At 40.1% G+C, this 21,819-nt stretch overlaps 2 protein-coding genes and 1 non-coding gene across 3 annotated transcripts; 1 reads left to right on the top strand and 2 right to left on the bottom strand.

The window, feature by feature from the left end:
• The first annotated feature begins 1,906 nt into the window (after positions 1-1,906).
• Positions 1,907-7,736, top strand: LOC140934242 (acidic leucine-rich nuclear phosphoprotein 32 family member A-like). Its single transcript, XM_073383905.1, has 8 exons — positions 1,907-2,193; positions 2,276-2,402; positions 2,955-3,048; positions 3,906-4,075; positions 5,148-5,290; positions 6,000-6,045; positions 6,324-6,475; positions 6,770-7,736. The coding sequence occupies exons 1-8, from the start codon at positions 2,168-2,170 to the stop codon at positions 6,873-6,875; spliced, it is 864 nt and encodes a 287-aa protein (XP_073240006.1). The 5' UTR covers positions 1,907-2,167; the 3' UTR covers positions 6,876-7,736.
• A 296-nt stretch (positions 7,737-8,032) lies between these two features.
• On the bottom strand, positions 8,033-8,168 carry LOC140924404 (U8 small nucleolar RNA). The gene has a single exon (XR_012164278.1). It is a non-coding gene; the product is annotated as a U8 small nucleolar RNA (small nucleolar RNA).
• Positions 8,169-10,234: 2,066 nt separating this feature from the next.
• LOC140934482 (uncharacterized) lies at positions 10,235-16,519 on the bottom strand. Its single transcript, XM_073384124.1, has 5 exons — positions 16,444-16,519; positions 13,641-13,717; positions 12,468-12,611; positions 11,037-11,231; positions 10,235-10,617 (listed from the first exon to the last, which is right to left on the bottom strand). The coding sequence occupies exons 1-5, from the start codon at positions 16,517-16,519 to the stop codon at positions 10,396-10,398; spliced, it is 714 nt and encodes a 237-aa protein (XP_073240225.1). The 3' UTR covers positions 10,235-10,395.
• Positions 16,520-21,819: the final 5,300 nt, after the last annotated feature.

Below are 21,819 nucleotides of genomic sequence, written 5' to 3'. Positions count from 1 at the left end.
GATGCAATCTAGTGCATTTTGAGACACAATTTGGAGAAATGTTGCACTGACCTCGTCGCGTCTGGATGATTTTTCCGATATAGTTACTTTTGTAATGATAACAATATTTTTTGGGGGGGAGGGGGTGGGGAAGCTTCTACCCCTTAAATACCCTACATAGAACCCTGCAAGTTGGAGTGCTCAGCAAGGAATGCCAATACAGTCAAATCTGAACCTCTATTAAGCAGTCATCTCTTAAAGTCCCGAAATCATTTCCGTCAGTTACTGCAAAAATGACCAGTATTAAGTAGTCACGGCCACCATTTCTGCAGTCCCAATGAAATATTTTTTATTGTCTTCACCTCTGTTAGATGGTCAGTTTGACAATAATTAATATTTCCCATACTAGTGCAACAGATATAATAAGTATGGCATTTTTTGTTCTCTTACATCCTTTTTTTGGCACAAGGTGAGGTAGAGGCACTTTGAGTTCATTTTGTCTTGGGTAGATATTTCTTTCTTCGACCGTCTTTATTTTTTGCCATTCCTCTAGGGTGATAGTCTGCTGTACAGCCGTTTTTAGTGATGTCACGCAACGCTCCTAATGGGAAGAGCGTTGCGTGGCGACACTAAAAACGGCTGTGTAGCAGACTACTAGGGTGAACGCCTAATACAGGTTTGACTGTATTGCGTGACTCACATTTTAAGAGTTGCACATGAAGAAATATGGTAGCTAAGGCCCGGTTCAGACGCCGCTCCACTCATGTGAACATGCCGAACCAAACTGATGAATTACATACGGCAAAAGAGCGGCGTTTGAATTTATTTGGCACGGCAATTTAAGTTAATTGGTGAAGAAAAAGCGTTTAGTTCCAGTTAGACAATCGCATACTGTTGTAACAGCTCAAGGGTTTTTCTTATACCTCTTGTAAAAAACTTAGGGGTTAAAAAGTAACTTTTGGGGAGGGGGAGGAGAAGCTGATATTATTTGCATTTGTACTGTATAGGGTACTGTCAGTCAGTCAGATTGTAATAAAAATGTTTTTATAAAACAATTTTCTGTAAATACCATGCCATTCAGTTTCTGATCCATACTGTTGCTCGGTTTGCCGTTTTCAATCAGGCTGTATTTTTAAAATGTTCCGTGCCGAGGATTTGCCATGTTAAAATTTCCAATGGATCTACGCTCAACTTTTCGATCACCTATGTTCTTTATGTACTATTAGGACCACCCTCCTAGATGTAGCATTTATTACTGGGCCCAGTTCGGAGGCTGATTAGGGCTTACCCTGGGTTAAACTTAACTCTTGTGTTCTAAAGCAGTTTCTGGGATAATTTTCTCTCTTATTTTTAGAGCTTCCGATTATCATCTTGTAGACAACAAGAATTAGAACAGAAACGCTTTTTAAGCTTTCAAATCTGAATTAAAATCTCGCACTAAACCTGGGTTATCTTATGAACAACCCGGCCCTGGAGCTTGGGTTTCAGGCCGTGCGAACACTATTTTAGTTCTGAAAAATTAAAACAAATGACTTCAAGATCCTTTTCCTTGTTCAACCAATTATGAAACATGTCCCAAACTATTAAAAACTTTTCATCTGTGACTGATAACCAATACGGCAATTGCTGCATCATGTTAAATATCACAGCTTACGGAATCGAAGTCTGTTATCAAAATTTGAGAAGTTGCAAACGATGAACCGGCGAATTTCAATTACAGGCTTGTTTTCGCTGTTTCGAGCTATTTTTCTACTTCTCACTGCTTAGTTACATAAACATTACGCTGTCACCTGAGTAGCGAAATAAAATAATTCCAGACACCCCAAAACAATAGCTCTCTTGACCAATGAAAGAGAGATTTGCAGACTTCCTACGATTATCAAAGCAGTAAGAACTTATTTATTTACTGCGTTGCTAGGTAACTGACGTCACAAAGTCTTTGTGCCGTGAACGATTACGACAAAAGAAGACAAAGGACCTCCCTTGCGACAATCGATTTCGGAGTATTTTGGTTTCTACGACTGACTTATTGACTATCTTTTTTATTTCTGCTTGCTTCGAAAGTCGATTCTGGCGGTAAAGTCCGGGCAAAACCTCTGGCTACAGCAGAGTTTGCTACTACGCGACAAAACGATGAAAATTGAGCTCAAACTTTGCATAGCGAACACCTGAGACACAGGCAACAAAGATGACGGTGCCAATTATGTCCGAAGAGTAAGTGTCTTTGTCTTGTCGTTTAGTTTTGCGACCAGTCTAAAAGGCACATAAATAGCAAGAATCATTTGTATTACTTTAGGTCAACGCAAGACGAGAGGGATAACTACACTTCTGTGCCTATCGTAGTTCTTACGGTTCATCGCGCACAAGAAGAAGCGAGGGAGCAGAACCCGAATGGCAATTTCGAAGAAGAAGACGCATTGCCGGTGAGTTGAGTATTGGAGAAAAGCTTTGCTTTTATCTAAATACACTACATCTGAAGTTAGAGTAAATTTATAGCCTTAGAAACTAAGGAAAAATACAAATTTTTGGTGTCGAGTTGTTAATCGGCATGTGAACAACATGAATGGCTTGTTTGATGACAAATCGCGGCAAATATGGCTTGCATTTGGAATTTTACCCGCGTATTTAAGTAACTCTTAATCCTCAGTTGATCGTCTTAAAATTCCTTGATGATGTGTTGTCTTGTTACAACATTTTTTTATGCATAAGGCCAGTATTAAAAAACTATTCTGGACTGTTGTACATGTGTTGTTTTTGCTTCCGAAATCAGCTGTAAGCTTTTTTACGAAACGACCCGTTTTAACCCTACAGTACTTCAACTTATAGTGTGTTAAGTAGGAAAAGTGCAAGATTATAAAAATAGTTAACAGTAAAAATGTGTAAACGGAAAACTTTTGACAGTAAGTTATGACGGAAAAAAATATAAATTAGCATGGGTATTTCTAACTTTGCAATTTTTGCCATTTATTTTTAAGCTCCCGTCGTCAAAATACAGGTACAGCAAATGGCATGAACTTGAAGATATGGATGTGAAAGGAAACATGTTACGGTCACCAAGGGTACGAAGAAGTGAGTAGGATTGTGTATTCATATTCCCCAGTGCTCTTCAGGGGTGGATCTAGGAGAAGGGTGCAGTGTGCACCCCTCTCTGAGATGACCTGCAGCTTTCTAATACAACTGGTATTTTACAAAAAAAGCACTGTGTAGTTTATTGGTGTTGAAGTAAAACATGAGGCAAGGTTGAAAAAAATGCCGTAATGTCAAATGCTGCGAAAATGGCAGTTTGGCCGTGAAGTCTGCTGTGTCATTTGATATGCATTCTCAGCAGTTCGCATTATGTTATTGCCTAGTCAAAAGCCTTCTTCTTTGTATCTATATTCTTTGTTATGCCATTTTTTAGTGGTACACCCCCTCCTAAGAAGGATTCCTGGATCCACCCCTGCTCTCAATTTTTGCCCGCATCAAACAATACAAAAAATTTGCAAGACTGCTAAATTCATCCCTTGCCATATTTTCTGGTCATTGGATATTTCATTAATTTTGTTATCTGCATCCCTGCCCTCCTATGTAAGGCATGATTCCAACATCCCCCTGTCCTCCCTTTTATAGAAATTAAGTGGAGATTTTTCAAATTCCCACTGTTATAAGGAAAAGTTGAGGATCTTTTGACACAAGATAAGTGTTCCTTGGACTTCCCAAGCTGGTTATTTAGTAACATATAGTTGCAGTACCTCATAGATTCTAAAGTAACGATTCCAACACTTTACATTTGAGGAGGATTCTGATACGGTTCATTCAGACTGTCTGAAAAAATAAGAACAAGGGGGAGTGACACAGAAATTGTGCGACAAGTTGCAATAGAAACTACCTGGCATAACACCACCTTCCATAATTTGAAATATTGTTGTCTTTTCATTTCCTTCTAGACCCAAAAGGATTTAAAGTAGAAAATCTTCGAAAACTGGATGAACAAGAAAAATTAGAGTATGGTGATTCAGATGAAGAAGATGGAAGGATTCATTTACCCTTGAAAAAAAATAAACCCAAAAGAGTGCGCAATTACAAGAACAAAATGGAAAATTGGGAAAATGCCGAGGTACAATTTAACAACCTACAAGCTATGTTAAATGTAGCTATTCTATAACATTTTAGTACAAACTTCCAAATTTTGTTTTCTTCTCCCTGTATTAATGGTTTGCCTGTGATTTCATGGCAGCAATGTCAGTTGAAAAGATGACAATTGTTTCCCTTAGATGAGAACTAATCTCTTTTTTTTCATGGAAAATTGCCTGGTTTAGCCTCTCGAGTCCCAAGAGTGACCAAAGTCAATTTTCTCCCAACAAAATCAATACATATTCAAGGGAAAATTGTGGGAATTAATGAAATGACCACCTGATGGGAAAAGCTTTGATATACAAACAAATTCTCTTAACCAATTCATTAAGGAAATGTATGGAGATCAGTCTGGAGAATTTGGATTTGGATATTGGGGCTGAAAAGGTAAATAAACTTGCATGGCCACCTTGCCATGTGGTTGGAAATGGAGAATATGGCCAGTTGGATTGAGTCCCGGGTGGGGGGGGGGGGGGGGGGCACTTGGGTATTTTTTGGGTGGGTATGTGCTGCCCGGGACTCCAAATTGGCACCCCTTTCGAAAAAAAATTTCCCCTAAAATTGATACCCCGTTCTAGAAATGGGCCAATTGTTTATACTCCGTTCTAGAATGTTTGTAAATTGAAATAGCCCTGTTTTTTTAAAAAGATATTTCTTTATTTGTTCGACTTATACATCAAATAAATGCTTCTTCATAATCAGCAACAATTTTAAGCAGAAGATAAAGCCGCGATCCACAATTTTTTATACCCCATTCTAGAAAACGACTCTGAAATGGATACCCCATTCTAAATCAGGAGCTTCAAAATCACGACCCCGTTGGGCGGCACATACCCGTATATGTAATGTATGGGAGTACCCCCCCCCCCCCCCCCCCTCCCCCGGGATTGAGTGTGGTGTTTAGGGTCTGGCAAGTCTACGGATTCATTTACATGTGAATCAGCAGAGTCGCTATTTTAAGGGTATTTTTATATTTTATTGTAAGAGTATTTTATACAAGCAAGCATAAGATACATGTATGACAGATAACTTATGTTAGCTTTGTCTCTTTCCAGTCTGTTAACTTGTCATACCAAGACCTTGGGGATCCATTTCAGAGAAAAGAATTTCAGCGAGTTCTCAGAAGGCTCATGAGATGTGAGAATTTACAACTTATTGAGAACTCCTTGCAAGACTTAAGCAGTGTCTTACTTCCAAGGTGAGCTACTTTTTTCTCTTTTTGCACTTTACCCTTCCAATGGAATTTACTTACCTTGCTGTGAAGGTTAAAGCGGACAGGAGACAAGTTTGTACCCAGAGAAAACAAAACCATTTCCCAATTACACCAATGATAATGGCATTTACTTAAGACCAGGGAACCTTTTCTTGAATGTCCTGTAACTATTAAACCCTCAAAGCTGTTGTACATTTGGGGTTTTGTAAAGTTTTAACAGTTTTGCAGACAGTATGATAAAACTGGTTAGTTTTTTACAATGTCAGCAGGATCTATGTCTTTACAGTGTGCTTTCTTAGATTTTGACTGCAACATTTGCCTTACATGCACTCAAAAAATTACCATGACTTCCCTTAATAGATCTCAGATCATTATACATTTCTGGGAAACTGCTCACCTACTCCTCCCCTAAGCCAACGTTGTGGCGTACATTGTAAGTGAGAAGTAAGTGTTAATGTTGACTTAGGGGAGGGGTACAATGTAGGTGGGCAGTTTCCCAGAAACGTATAAATGGCTTGTTCCCCCCTCCCCTATTTGGATTCCTGCTTGGGTAGTAGAAAGCATCACTCTTGTCTGATGTTATAATAAGGAGCCATGTAATATTTTTACATTTTTTTTATTGTCCAGTTACATTTTGTTGGGCTTTATCTTTGCGAGTGTATAATAAGTTTGTTCTTTAATGATAATATTGCAGGTGTACACATCTTTACCTTCAAAGAAATTTTATTACAGACTTAAAGGTGAGAATAATACCTAACCTTATTTCAAAATAGATAAGGTTCCTCGTGTAAAGTCCTAAGTGACTTCTGATTTATTGCTAAGTTCTCCTTGCAGTTTGCCTTGTATATGCATGAGAATCAGGGGGAGAATTTAAAATAAGATCAGGAGTCATCTTGAGCCTTCTTTCACTCACCTCTTCTGTCAATTTACTTATTCTTTCACAATCTGTTGTTTAAGATTGCATGGTATTTATGAAGGACTGAATACTAATCTCTCTTTTCCCTTTTTCTAATGGCAGAAACTTCCAAAAGCCCCTCTTCTTGTACACTTGTCACTACAGCAAAATAATGTTGAAAGTTTAAATGGATTGGAAGTACTTAGAAAGACGACGATTCAGTCACTTGTTCTCAAAGGAAATCCAGTGGAATTAGACCCTACCTACAGGCAACAGTACGTTAAATTCATTTGATTTGCAAGATTGTGAACTTCCATAAAATCATGTTGATCTTTTTGTGGCAAAAAAGTGGGTTTGACTTCGTGCTACAACAATAAGAAAAATTAGTAAGGTGAAAAAAAGAGCCAAAATTACCCAAATTTTCTTCAATGATAATGTTATTGTGATGGGACTGAGTTGAATGGGATCATACTTAATTCTGACAATGACAGTGATGAAGTCTTGAAATCAATTGAAATGTGGTTTTAATAAAGCTATTGTAAACACCAAATTCTTTTTTCTTGTTTCAGGGTTTTCAGCATTCTACCTCAGCTTCAGCTGTTGGATGGAATTCCTAAATTGGAAAGTGATTCAGGAGATGCGGTAGTCGGTGCAAAATCCTGTATTGTCTCATAGCATTTCCTTGGTAGACCTGGACTAATATTGGTTGTCCTGTGCACCACATCAATAGGCAATGGAATTCCTAAATTAGAAAGTGATTCAGGAGGTGCGGTAGACAGTGCAAAGTCCTGTCTTGTGTCATTGCATTTACTTGGTATAGCTGGACTGATATTGGTTGACCTGTGCAGCACATTACTAGGCAGTCTATCCTTAAAAGCATATTTCTTGATGAAGCCATTGCAAGACAAGGGGAACACAGATGATTGAATAAACATTGAAATCATCTTTGTCTTACCAGCAGTGGAACATATTTAGATTGTTCTTTTATGAGAAAATTAAGAATCTCGCTAAGAATCGTATAAGAACTCCCAGATGAAACAATTAATTTTGGGTATTCAGTGAGGCTTCAACTGCAACATTATGTGATGAGAATTTAAAACTAAGTTGACAAAGGAGTTAAATTTGACAAATCTCGTTAATCTTGATTTCCCTGAAAAGACCTTTTTTCACTTTTGCTCCATTTGTTTATATGAAAAGGGAAAATCATGCCATGTCAACTCTATTTTTGTTTTAGTGGAGAATCCTCAATCCAGTGTTAAGTTAAGGAGCCTTGATATTTTTCCTTCACTTTTGTCCAGTGACTGTTTACCACAGTTCTCTATTCTACCTAAAAAACAGCTGGTCTTAAAAAGAGCCAAGTCATGAAGTCAACAGGTTTAACTTCGAGTTTATGAAGAAAAGACATTTGTAAATAGTGTAAAAATTTACATATTTCTATTGATGATTTTGTAGAAAGGTGTAAAGTATATTTATTTTTAAAAAATATTTTCTTTGAGGAAGTGAAATAAACTTAATATTACCAAAAATGACTTTTAATTGTTGTTGTTTTATTTGTTTGTTTTACCTGGATAAGTTACTGCCTCATAACAGAAAATTGGCAGTGCCGAACTTTTTGCACGATTTGAAGGAAGTGACTGCAGACCTGTGTTGTTGTTTTTGTAGTAAGTTTTGGACGATTTTTGCCAAAGAGTTTTCTGTTGGAAATGGGGAATCGTGTTTTAAACACTCAGGTCGGTTAAAAATCCCCTGGGAGTCATGGTGATGAGTAACGATCTCCGAAAGAAGAACCCTTATGACTATAACCTCGATAAGTAGCTTATCATCAGTAGGGGGTCAGAGGTGGTACCAGATGGGTGTTGTGGCCAACTGGACCGAGAGGTGTAATTCACGAGAATTCATTTCCTCTCTCTCATCACGTTCCTCACTGTGCCCCGAGGGGCAACAGGTAAGGATCACCCTAACTGATGATAACCCGACCCACAATACCAGAAACATAATTGAACTTCGACAGAATTTTAACGCTTGTGGTATACACGCATAAACCTTTTAACGTCGTTTTCTCAAAACGTTTGCTCTTAGGAGTTGAAGTGGCGAAAAGCCTTAAAAAATGTTATAGTTCTCAATGTCTTGCGTAATTATAAGTCCGGTGTTCGCTTTTTGTTAAGCGCATGCGCGGTAGGATCATCGTATTTTAAGGTGAATTCTGATAAGTTGGGACGAGATGATGATTGAGACGAGAAGTGAGCTTAGTTCGTTTTGATTCGAAGTCACTAAGCAGGTGAAAAAGAGAATTTGGATTTTCTACTCTTCTGTTTGGGGGCCGAAAATAGCAGAAAAACGTGACCAATTGACCATGTCATCTGACAAAAAAAGATAAATTAATTCAAAATTTTCCTGATGATGTTCTCTTGTCCAGTCATTTGTCCAACACACGAAAATGACGAAAAATTAACATACACTGTATACTTATTCAGTCTAACCGACTATCGGCGAAAATTGGTGCCACGTGGTGATTGCGTAATCATTGCATGTGTCCTCGGATAATAATGTTTGGTCAGCGGAAATCCTCGAAATAGCTGCTGAACGGCGAGAAGTGATTTTTCCCTTTTCACACAAATGATATCAAAAAGGCACAACGGCGTATAATTTGTTGATTCACAATTGAGAAAACGTGTTGACCAGAACTGAGAAAAAGATGAACTCAATTTATCATACAATATGTCGAACCTCTCTTCTCCGAACTCGATAGCAGACTTATTTCAAGAAAATTTCAAAGAACTTAACGAATATCTCAAAAATGTTTTCATGTCAGAGGGCCCTTCGTTTTCCACTTATTTCCAACTATATAATATTTTATTATTATTAAAATTATTGTAAAGATGTATGCATGATAAAAAGTCAGTGTTACGTACATGTATTTTGACAGGGCGGTAGTAATAACGCAATAAATAAAAAAAATAGAAAATAATTTTACAAAGTTTTCTTTACAGGCTGACTGCTTCAACTGATGGAGTCTTGATAAGGAGAAGGAGGAGGAACTGGCTACAGTAAATGCATCAAAACCGTGCTTAAGGAAATTTGCAGTACAACTCGAGAGTACATGCATTGCACACTTTACGTAGCCTACGTGTAGCCTATGTGTAGCCGCACTCCTCCCCTCTTTGTCGGGGGGAGGGTGCGGCTACACGTAGGCTAATTTTAGGAGTCATAAGACTTCGTCCGGAACCCGGGAAAATTTTGCTTGTGGAATCCAGAATCCTGGACTTTGGAATCCGGACTACAGCTCAAGGAATCCGGAATCCCACTGAAGATTGAAATCTAGAATCCAAGTTCCACTGACAAAGATTGGAATCCAGTAACTGAAATCCGGAATCCACAATCCAAGACTTCCTTGAATCACCTTACATGCGGCAAAAGATGTTAACTATTCTTCACATTCCGACGTACACAGTTTTCATTTAATTATAAATTAACTCACTGGTGAAAAAATTCTCTTTTATTCAGTTTTTGGTGGAGGGAGCTTGTAAATGACAGTTACCCTTTTTCACATTAAAAAAAATGGCTCCCTTGTAGGATGACCTTGCCAGCAGGTTACTTTTAGCGCCGACTGCCAGCGACTCCAGTAGCGATATAATGTTTATCATAATTAAACAATAATATAATATTTGTCCATGTTTAAATCGTGATGGAACTAAATTTCAATACAGTCTTTCATCAGCATCTATTCTTCTTCAATCTCTTCTGTCATAATTTTCAATGTTTTTTCTTTCTTATTATTGACATTCATCGTTCTCTTTGTTGTTATGAAAGTCTAATCTAGAGGTGATTTAGGAAGAAATTATCTGAAATGACTTGACAAATAGTAAATAAGATTAAGCGCCATCATGAGCTGCTTGCGTCTTTCTTGTGTAATGGACGTTGTTTTCGGTACTGATCATTGTCTTGATCGGTTGTTGAAGCCTCTATTAATTTTGTCACAAATCTGTTTTAAGTCTTTCTCTTTGGTATTAAGTTCCTCAGGTTGCAATGTTCCTTTTTTCAAATTTCAATACAAACTTGACGATACATTATGCTCGATTTCCTTGAGCTGACGGGGCATTTCTCTGGTTCGGTTCTATCAACCTTGATTCCAGAACGAGGCTGTCGTGCTGTGACGGCACTGCGCATGGCTTTTAGCAACATGAATGTATGCTGTTCAGAAAAATGCCATGTTCCCTGGCGCAACCATTATAGCTTTCTTATATCTTTGCTGCCATAATGCTGCTTCAGTCTCTTCTTTGGCCAAAATTTCCGCCATGTTTGCACATCGCCGCCATAATTTAGCTTTTCGGCCTTTGAAGAATTCCCTTTGCTTTTCTAACTCGTCGGCCATTTTAAGTAGTTCTAGCTTGTTGATGATGGCTTCCTCTATGTTACGCTAAAGTATTGGACAAAAAAAGAATATCGTTTAACGCCTGTTCTCTAAACCAGAAAACCTGTCTTGTGGTAACTACAGAATACCCCGCCACCTTGAGGCTTTCCGGAACAGCGCGAGCTGGGAATTGAGCCCGGCTAGCACCTTTAGTTAGCTTCTCCTGCCTCTTGTCTTTGACATTTCACGGTAATTTTATGGACAAAAATAAGAGATGCTGCCAATAAAAGTGTTGTACAAAGTAGAAACTCGTCATTGTTTAAAAAGGTGACGTCGATGGAGTTTGTGGCTTTTTATTTTTCCTTGTGGCATGGGCATACTATTTTTGACACGTTTCGATTATAACCCTGGAAACAAGGTTTAATCGAATTTTGGCCCTATAGAGTTCATTATTAGTTGAGATTTAATTTCAGCGCAATTATTACCTCGATTATGACAGTCTCCTCTTGTACTTGTTCCATTCTTCTTTTTGCATACTCCGCTCGTCTTTCAGCTAACTTACAAGCTGCTTCTCGTCCAAACTGCTTAATGTCGTTTCGTTGTCGCTCGGCTTCGTATCCCGAAACGAAGATTGGCGAAGATCTGCCGGAGTCGCACGGTGAAGGCAATCTTTCCTTTGTCTGTCGTAAGAAGGCAAAACCAAAAAAAATATATATAATTTTTTGTTGCTACTTAAATTGTTCGTTGATACTGTAGTTATACCCTTAGGTACTCTAGTCCAAACGTTGATTCGTTACCGCACCGGAACCTGTCAAACAGTTTCAACTCGTAATGTAGTCCAGTTTGGTTTTGCATGTACGTTACAAAACCTTTTACGGACTGTTTACTGGCGGAAGACTCTGAAGGTAATTCGTCTTACAAAAAAAAGGTTCTTGATTTGAGTATCAATGTATCATGCATGAAAGTATTCATTGTGGATACTACTTTCACGTCTCCTTCAGGAGACGGAACTGACATTTTTCGTAGTCATCCGAGCCACGCGAAGGAAATGAAGGAAGTACTTTCATTTCCCGGTTATTTTAAGACCCTGGTATTGGTCTGGCCCCGGAAATCGAACCCATGACGTCCAGCCGTTCTGCAGTCAAGAGCTATTCCTACCCTCGTTCCCAGGGTCTTCTCGCTCCGAAAAAGAGAAGGAGAGGACCCTGAGAACGAGGTTGGCGCTCTACCAAGAGAGAATAATAGTCAGAGAAGGGAACGCTCAGTCCAGCCCTTGGGTATACTACGAGTAGTCCCCATCCTCAGGGATAGTAGAGCGAGCGAACGCGAGCGCCCGTGAAAATCAACCCACGAGAGAAAGGCGAGACGCGGCGGTGAGACTAGAGAGAAAAATGTGAGAACAACGCATAAGGTCAAAAGCTTGGGCTTTGTCTGTAGTTCCTCACTTTTCTCTCTCACCGCCACGTCTCGCCTTTCCCGCGTGGGTTGATTTTCATGCGCGCTCGCGTTTCGTTCGCTCCAAGTCTAGCTCTTGGGTATGCAAATTTCACCAAAGTTATTTTTGGATCAATGAACGCTTAAATTAATCGGAAGTTGATTTCCGGGGAGTTTCGCAAATTTTCATTCATTGCCAGTTCAAGAGAGAATTTAACCGAGTCGCCATTATAATATTCTGTATTTTTCGCTTTGAGCTAGTCAAAGGACTCGATAATATTTCAAACCATCGATTTAAATCTGCGCACATCCGAGAAAATAGACTTCCGTTTACTTACAACCTCTAAAAATGACTTTAGGAAATTCACATATCCTAGCCAACGCCCTAAGATTCCCTCTATGTCTAATTTTCTCTCTTGTACTGAGCTAATCCTGCCGCGGTTCAAAGTACTGTACAGCGTAGTAACAAATACGTTAAATACCTCTGCTATATTCGCAATAGGTGGGTATAGGAGTTCTGGAGAGCGACATCGCTCTTTGTCTTCTGTAATGGGAACGAAAAAGTTGTCGCTCAACGAAGTTGGACTTTCGATGCTTTGAATCTTCACCTCGATACGGGACAAATCCTGTGCACAAAGAATATGACATACTTCTTTGATAACACAGTATGAAAATTGGCATGATAATGGCATCATTATATACGTTTCTAGGAATATTCCCACCTACCCCTTCCCTAAGCCAACATTTTGCCTTAAGTGAGAAGTAAGTGTTAAGCCGTGTCGGCTTAGGGAAGGGGTAGGTGGGCAGTTTCCCAGAAACGTATAGTGTGTAATTCGCCCCATGTAATTTAATCTGGATTCGAGAGTTTGTAGAAACAAGAATCTTGTGCTTTGGAATCCGGATCTCAGCTCAAAGGAATCCGGAATCCTGCCAACGACTGATGTAAGTTCCACCGACAAAGTATCCGGAATACAGATCCTAGAATCCTGAATCCACAATATGGAATCCAGAATCCAAGACTGTCTTGGATGGGAGAGACAATGGTAACGCGATTTGACAGCCCCTAAAAATTAACAAATTATGCCCAGAAATACACTGTTATGAGATTCATAATGGTTACAATAGACATCACAAAGTCTCCCCTATCCTAGCGATAATCGTAATCCAAATGCAAGTAATTCTTTGAAACATGAAGTAAAATATATTAAAATTACAAGGAATCAAAGTGAAGTCAAGTGAAGTGCCTGAAGGGGCCGGGTCATGTACATTTCTGGATATAGGTGAAATTAATGATTATCTTAGGAATTTGACAAAAATGATGAAAAGAGTTAAGGAGTTATTTTATACTTCTTCTAATTAGAATTTCCTGCAGTAAATTCATTTTCAAACTGAAAGGTGTTAAAACCCAAATTATTCCGAGCCTAGACTACGAGTAGTCCCCAATTATTCCTCGATCAGGGATAGTAGAGCGAGCGAAACGCGAGCGCGCGTGAAAATCACCTCACGTGAGAAAGGCGAGACGCGTGGGGTGATTTTCACGCGCGCTCTCCTATCCCTGAGGAAAAATGGGGACTACTCGTAGTCTATTGCGAACCAGTTTTACCCAAAACAGGAAATTTGTTATGCAAATCACTTAATTTGTATTTTAAGCTTACCTTGAGCGTATAATGCCGATCCCAGACAATATGGTCTTCCTGAAAATTGCATAGAGGCTTTTCATCTTCGTAAGATGCTAAAAGTGACGAGAAATGTTGTTTATTGTAAATAATGCGTATATCAAAACATCTACTCATCATGATATGCACAGACTAGAACTTGTTCAGTCCAGCTAATTATTAAGGATCTGAACTCATTTCTCAAACACAGTAACGGGGACACTCGAGGACTTCTATCCGTAAAATATCTGTTCGAAAGAGCAAATCCCTGGATAACCGCTCCATTATATGGTCGTCTAAGTAATTCGGATTTTTTCTACTAACTTGCCTACTATATTTTTCACATTTTATCTAAGCAAGATATTGAGATTTGTTAACAACGGTCTCCTAAGAACTTAGTTTAAAAGCCGACAAAGGTTAATGTCCCCTGGAATTTTCTAAAGAAAATACGGCTACTCCATTTCCTTGTTCTTTCGACCGGACCGATCAGCTGCAGGGTAGCTAACAGTTTAGGATAAAACGAAAAAGCCACCTAAAACTTTCGAGACAAACAATGTTCTCTTATAACATACGAAGGGATAAATAGTTTTTAGGGCAGCTCCAAATTAACCAAACTGGCTTCAAAATCATAGAGAAAACCATTTGAGACAATTCAGACGTATTTGGAAACATTCGGTCGTAGCCGGTGCTCCTAGAACAGTCGAAGAGCTCGCGAGATCTTATCAAAGATTTTTCCTTACGGTTTCGTAATACGGTTAGTCGCTACAAAGAAGAAGTTAACCTACGAGAGTGGCTTTCAGAATGACCGGTTCCATATTCCAGGTTACCCATGAATAAGAGGAAGATGATGAGCCAGAATGGGATTTTAGATGTCCCGTCTCCAAATATCAGTATATGCGCGATGGAGTGTGTGTAGGCGTAAGCGTTACTTGAGTGTGAGATGGAGCGTGAATTCAAGTCGAGTACGTGAGCTTGCGTGGCTTTTATTTTAATCCCTCGCTCTGTTAACCGTCTGCTGTCTGTTCGTTCACGTGAAGAATTGGGAATTATTCCAGGCGAAATTTCAGTTTTAATTTTAGTTTTAATTTCAAGAGTCCCAGGAGAAAACAGTGACGATATTCTCGACGTAAACAAAATTAATTCGGGGAGTAAGCGAATGTTCTATACGTTGCAAATTTCAATGACCCAGCTGCAAAGTCACGTAAAAGAAACTTCCGTCTTTTACTCACGGGTGGCGAGTTTCTGTTCAAGAAAAGAGCATCTGGCTTCGCGGCGGAGGAAAAATTTCACTGTACCAACAACGCCTATGCGCATGATTCAAATGACGTAATCTTAACGTTCTGTGGACGTCATGAACTTGAGGAGATCGGTGAGAGAGAATGTGTGCACTTAGGTTCACTTTAACTTTCACTGCTGTAATGATTTTCTCTCTACCCCTCTGTTAATGGGTGGTCATGTGTGAAGAGGTGTTGGCAAGTGACAATTAAGACCTGCTGTTCCCACCTCCACACAAGGAGCGAGCCTTGTTTGGCTGCGAAGCGGCCGACAGCGAGCGAGGAGGTCGCGAGAGGTCGACCTTCGTCCCGCGCCATATGAAATCCGACGAAGGACTTTTTTGAAAGTCTAATACTAAACGTGCATAAATAAGTTTCCAAAAAAGGACGCCGAAGTTAACCGGAAAAGGTCTGACAAAAATGCAAATACAAGGTTAATAGATTCGGGTTCAAGTTAAGTGTACTCTTTTGGCCGCCTTCTAAGGCAGGTGCAAAACGATGAATATTGTATTTTTGTGACTTCTTTCTCCGTGCAATATATCACCGCTTACGTTTTAAATGAGCTGGAGTTTCACTGCCTTTGCGTGGGTAACGAAATTAGGAGAGTATGTGCAAGAAATGAGCAATGTATAGACTACTGCGTAAGGCTTCACACTATTGCAAATACAAAGACCTTCCGATGTGGAAAGTTGGCGGCAAAATAGTCGATGGTGACGTCAACCCATGTTGCCAGTGTACAGCTGCAGGCAGGTTTCTTTGTTGCGTAATTCGATTTATTGGTGGTCACGAGGCGTTAGGAAACGTGACTACTTTGATCATATACAGAGGCGGATCCAGGGCAAGGGCCCGGGAGGCCTGGGGTTCCCCTTCTTTTCAGACCAAACTAAGGCTCGAGGAGCACGAAAAAAAATTTTTTGAGACCGCCCCCCCCCCCTCCCCTGCCCTCCTTTTCCCCCCTTCCCTTTATCCCAGGATCTGAATGACCGGGCCCACCCCTTATCTGAAGGTCTGAATCCGCGAGTGATATATGTTAGAGAGCTAAGACGAGAGATTACAGCGGTCACTTAACTTGCTCCGAAAAGTGAATTTTCATCCTGTCAATATTTGTTGATCTCTCGATTTGTCAAAGGTGAGTCCCGGAGGAATTCTTAAAAGCGCATCCAAGAACTGGATGAAGAAAAGTCGTGCACTGATGGCAAAGGCTGAGACCAATACCCTGCGAACAGAGTCTCATTCGATCTTCCTAGATAAGTCGGGAAGAGGAAGGAACCTCTGCCGACCATTTCCGTCCCCAGAGCCACTCGGCTTAATTTGTAACCGACCAGTTGCAGCCCCTCGTTTCCCGACCACGTGACCAAGAAACGAAGGGCTCTGGGGACGAGAATGCTCTGCCGACATCCTCGACAATTCATATTGAGCATGCTCCAAATTCAAATTTTTCTGCGACGTCAATCAAACCGTTACCGTAGCATCCACTGCGTTTGTCAGCAAATGTAAACGTTAGCGGGAACGTACCGGTTCGTTTTTACCCTTCCGTAGCTGTGTCTCCTCTGGATTTGGAAGCTCTATAGGAACAATTTCACCTTTGGAATCTAAACTCGCCATGTTTCAGTGTAAAGAAGTTAAAAAAAATCTTAGAGCTAAGAAGGTAAAACTTACTGTGCTTTTCAAAAACAAAGCAACTAAGCTTGAAACACAGACACAAACAAAACGGATCGAAATCCACCAACCACAAATCACAAACTACGACCTTTTTTTTCCTAAGAGGTTCGCTAAGATGTGAAGGCGAGAAAGCGCACGAAGAAAGAGCGGCTTCTTCAGATTTTGATTGACGTCGTAGAAAAACACAAAATCCAAAGATGTTTTTGGCATCACAGGTACATACAAACAGCTGTAAAAGCGCTAGCATCGATCATTTAAATGCAACATGGATTCTGTAGCCTCATGATCTTATTTTGAATTAATGTTATAGCAAACACAAAAGAATAAGCATTAGATATTGTTTCTTAAATATTTTCATTCAAAACCCATTTGTTTGTCTTTCCAAGAACTTTGCGTAACACTTACTGGATTGTGGATCCGTTCACGCAAGTAAAATCGCCTAACTCCATGGTTAAATCCAAAAAAAATCCATCTCGAATCTGGGTGCATTTTCCCATTTTGCTAAAACTTAACGTTCAATCTATAATTTTCTCAAAATTCCTGCAGCATGAAATTGAAGCGGCAGCTATTTGTTTTGTTATGGAGCGTGGGCGCAGAAAGAGTCAGCAAAACTCCAGAATATGCGTGCGTGCACAGATAAAACTGGTTTATCCAGTATGACGACTTGTCTGACTCATCCAAAAAGCTGGATGATTGGGAGATCAAACGATCTAGAAGATGTCCGCAACGTCGCTTCCTCTTTCCCGACTTATCTAGGAAAGATCGAAGAGCGACTCTGCTAGCAGGGCAATCCACCAAGTGCACAGTTGTTTTTTGGAGGGCGGGTTTGACGTTTGTTCTTTATTTTCGACTTTGGAATCCGAATTACAGCTCAAGGAATCCAGAATCCCACTGACGATTGAAATCCAGAATCCAAGTTCCCCTGACAAAGATTGGAATCCAGTAACTGAAATCCCGAATCCACAATCCAAGACTGCCTTGGATCACCTTACATGCAGCGAAAGATGTTAAATATTCTTCACACAGGGGCGGATCTACGGGGAGGGTGCAGGGGGTGCGCACCCCTCCCTGAGATGACCTGCGGTTTTCTAATACAACTGGCATTCTGCAAAAAGAAAAAAACTATGTGGTTTATTGGTGTTGAAGTAGAGCAAGAGACGAGTGCACCGCCTCCTAAAAAAAATCCTGGATCCGCCCCTGTCACATTCCAAGGTACACAGTTTTCATTTAATTATAAATTAACTCACTGGTGAAAAAAACTCTATTTTATTCAGTTTTTTGTGGAGGGAGCTTGTAAGTGACAGTTACCCCTTTTCCACGTTAAAAAAAAATGGCCCCCTAGTCGGATGACCTTGCCAGCAGGCTACTTTTAGCGCCGACTGCCGGCGAGTCCAGTCGCGATATAAAGTTTATTAATTGAATAATAATATGATATTTGTTCATGTTTAAATCGTGATCGCGATGGAACTAAATTTCAGTACAGTCCCTCATCAACATCTATTCTTCTTCAATCTCTTCTGTAATAATTTTCTATGTTTCTTTTCTTATTTTTGACATTTATCGTTCTCTTTGTTGTTATGAAAGTCTAATCTAGAGGTGATTTAAGAAAAAATTATCTGCTGGTCGCTATTAAGGGTGAAATGACTTGACAAATAGTAAATTAGATTAAGCGCCATCATGAGCTGCTTGCGTCTTTCTTGTGTAATGGACGTTGTTTTCGGTATTAATCATTGTCTTGATCGGTTATTGAAGCCTGTATTGATTTTGTCGGAAATCTGTTTTAAGCCTTTCTCTTTGGTATTAAGTTCCTCAGTATAGTTTGCAATATTCCTTTTTTCAAATTTCAATACAAACTTGACAATGCATTGTGCTCGACTTCCTTGAGCTGACGGGGCATTTCTCTGGTTCGGTTCTATCGACCTTGATTCCAGAACGAGGCTGTCGTGCTGTGACGACACTGCGCATGGCTTTTAGCAACATGAATGTATGCTGTTCAGAAAAATGCCATGTTCCCTGGCGCAACCATCATAGCTTTCTTATATCTTTGCTGCCATAATGCTGCTTCAGTTTCTTCTTTGGCCAAGATTTCCGCCATGTTTGCACATCGCCGCCATAATTTAGCTTTTCGGCCTTTGAAGAATTCCCTTTGCTTTTCTAACTCGTCGGCCATTTTAAGTAGTTCTAGCTTGTTGATGATGGCTTCCTCTATGTTGCGCTAAAGTATTGGACAAAAAAAGAAAAGCGTTTAACGCCTGTTCTCTAAACCAGAAAACCTATCTTGTCGTAACTACAGAATACACCGCCACCTTGAGGCTTTCCGGAACAGCGCGAGCTGGGAATTGAGCCCGGCTACCTTTAGTTAGCTTCTCCTGCCTCTTGTCTTTGACATTTTACAGTGATTTTATGAACAAAAATGAGAGATGCTGCGTATAACTGAGTGTTATACAAAGTAGAAAATCGTTGTTGCGTAAAAAAGTGAAGTCGATGGAGTTTGTAGCTTTTTATTTTTCCTTGTGGCATGCGCATACTATTTGTGACAGTTTCGATTATAACCCTGGAAACAAAGTAAAATTGAATTTTGGCCCTATTTATAGTTCATTGTTAGTTGAAATTTAATTTTAACGTAATTATTACCTCGATTATCACACTCTCCTCTTGTACTTGTTCCATTCTTCTTTTTGCATACTCCGCTCGTCTTTCAGCTAGCTTACAAGCTGCTTCTCGTCCAAACTGCTTAATGTCGTTTCGTTGTCGCACGGCTTCGTATCCCGAAACGAAGATTGGCGAAGATCTACCGGAGTCGCACGGTGAAGGCAATCTTTCCTTTGTCTGTGGTAAGAAAGCAAAACAAAAAATGTAATTTTTTGTTGCTACTTAAATTGTTCGTTAATACTGTAATTATTCCTATAGGTACATTAGTCCAACCGTTGATTTGATACTGCACCGGAACCTCTCGAACATGACAGTTTCGCGTCGTAATGTAGTTCAGTTCGGTTTTGCATGCACGCTACAAAACCTTTCACGAACCGTTTACGGGTGGAAGACTGTGAAGGTAATCTGGCTTACAAAAAAAAGGTACTTGATAGGAGCCGATTAATCGGCTCCTGGTACTTGATTAAAGTATCAATGTATCATGCAAGAAAGTATTCATTGTTGATATTACTTTCACGTCCCCTTCTGGAGACGGAACCGCCATTTTTTGGTAGTCATCCGAGACACGCGAAGGTCTAGCCATTTGCAGGGCAAAGGAAGTACCTTCATTTCCGGGTTATTTTAAGACCCTGGTATTGGTCCAGCCCCGGGAATCGAACCCATGACGTTCCGTTCTGAAGTCAAGCGCTATTCCCACCCTCGTTCCCAGGGTCTTCTCGCTCCGAGGGATGAGTAGGAGAGGTCCCTGAGAACAAGGTTGGCGCTCTACCAATAGAGAATGATAAACCAATAGGTGAGAGAGGGAGACGCTCAGTCCAGCCCTTGGGTAGACTACGAGTAGTCCCCATTTTTCCTCAGGGATAGTAGAGCGAGCGAATGCGAGCGCGCGTGAAAATCAACCCACGAGAGAAAGGCGAGACGCGGTGTTGAGAGAGAAAAATGTGAGAGCAACGCATAAGGTCAAAAGCTTGGGCTTTGTCTGTAGTCCCTTATTTTTCGCTCTCACCGCCGCGTCACGCCTTTCCCGCGTGTTTTGATTTTCACGCGCACTCGCGTTTCGCTCGCTCCACTATCCCTGAGGAGAAATGGGGACCACTCGTAGTCTAGCTCTTGGGTATGCAAATTTCACCAAAGTTATTTTTAGATCAATGAAGGCTTAAATTAATCGAAAGTTGATTTCCGGGGAGTTTCGCAAATTTTCATTCATTGCCAGTTCAAGAGAGAATTCAACCGAGTCGCTATTATAATATTCTGTATTTTTCGCTTTGAGCTAGTCAAAGGACTTGATGATATTTCAAACCATCGATTTAAATCTGCGCACATCCGAGTAAATAGACTTCCGTTTGCTTACAACCTCTAAATATGACTTAAGTGAAATTCACATATCCTGGCCAACACCCTAAGATTCCCTCTATGTCTCATTTTCTCTCTTGTACTGAGCTAATCCTGCCGCGGTTCAAAGTACTGTACAGCGTAGTAACAAATACGTTAAATACCTCTGCTATATTCGCAATAGGTGGGTATAGGAGTTCTGGAGAGCGACATCGCTCTTTGTCTTCTGTAATGGGAACGAAAAAGTTGCCGTTCAACGAAGTTGGACTTTCGACGCTTTGAATCTTCACCTCGATACGGGACAAATCCTGTGGACAAAGAATATGACATACTTCTTTGATAATACAGTATGAAAATTGGTGTCATAATGGATCATTATATACGTTTCTGGGAATATTCCCACCTACCCTTCCCCTAAGCCAACATTTTGCCTTAAGTGAGAAGTAAGTGTTAAGTGTTGGCTTAGGGAAGGGGAAGGTGGGCAGTTTCCCGGAAACGTATAGTGTATAATTCGCCCCATGTAATTTAATCTGGATTCGAGAGTTTGTAGAAACAAGAATCTTGTGCTTTGGAATCCGGATCTCAGCTCAAAGGAATCCGGAATCCCGCCATCGACTGGTGTAAGTTCCACCGACAAAGTATCCGGAATACAGATCCTAGAATCCTGAATCCACAAAATGGAATCCAGAACCCAAGACTGTCTTGGATGGGCGAGACAGTGGTAACGCGATTTGACAGCCCCTAAAAATTAACAAATTATGCCCAGAAATACACTGTTATGAGATTCATGATGGTTACAACAGATATCACCAAGTCTCCCCTATCCTAGCGATAATCGTCATTCAAATGCAAGTAATTCTTTGAAACATGAAGTCAAATATATGAAAATTACAAAGAATCAAAGTGAAGTCAAGTGAAGTGCCTGGAGAGACCGGGTCATGTACATTTCTGGTGAAATTAATGATTATCTTAGGAATTTAACAAAAATTATTAAAAGAATTAAGGAGTTATTTTATACTTCTTCTAATTAGAATTTCCTGCAGTAAATTCATTTTCAAACTGAAGGGTGTTAGAACTTGAATTATTCCGAACCTAGACGACGAGCAGTCCCCATTTTTCCTCAAGGATATTAGAGCGAGCGAAACGCGAGCGCGCGTGAAAATCACCTCACGCGAGAAAGGCGAGACGCGTGGGGTGATTTTCACGCGCGCTCTACTATCCCTGAGGAAAAATGGGGACTACTCGTAATCTATTCCGAA

This window comes from Porites lutea, chromosome 1 (assembly GCF_958299795.1).
Source record: "Porites lutea chromosome 1, jaPorLute2.1, whole genome shotgun sequence".
Classification (NCBI taxonomy): Eukaryota; Metazoa; Cnidaria; class Anthozoa; order Scleractinia; family Poritidae; genus Porites; species Porites lutea.
The sequence above is the reverse complement of the archived record's forward strand: the minus strand, read 5'-3'. Positions and strand labels throughout refer to the sequence as shown.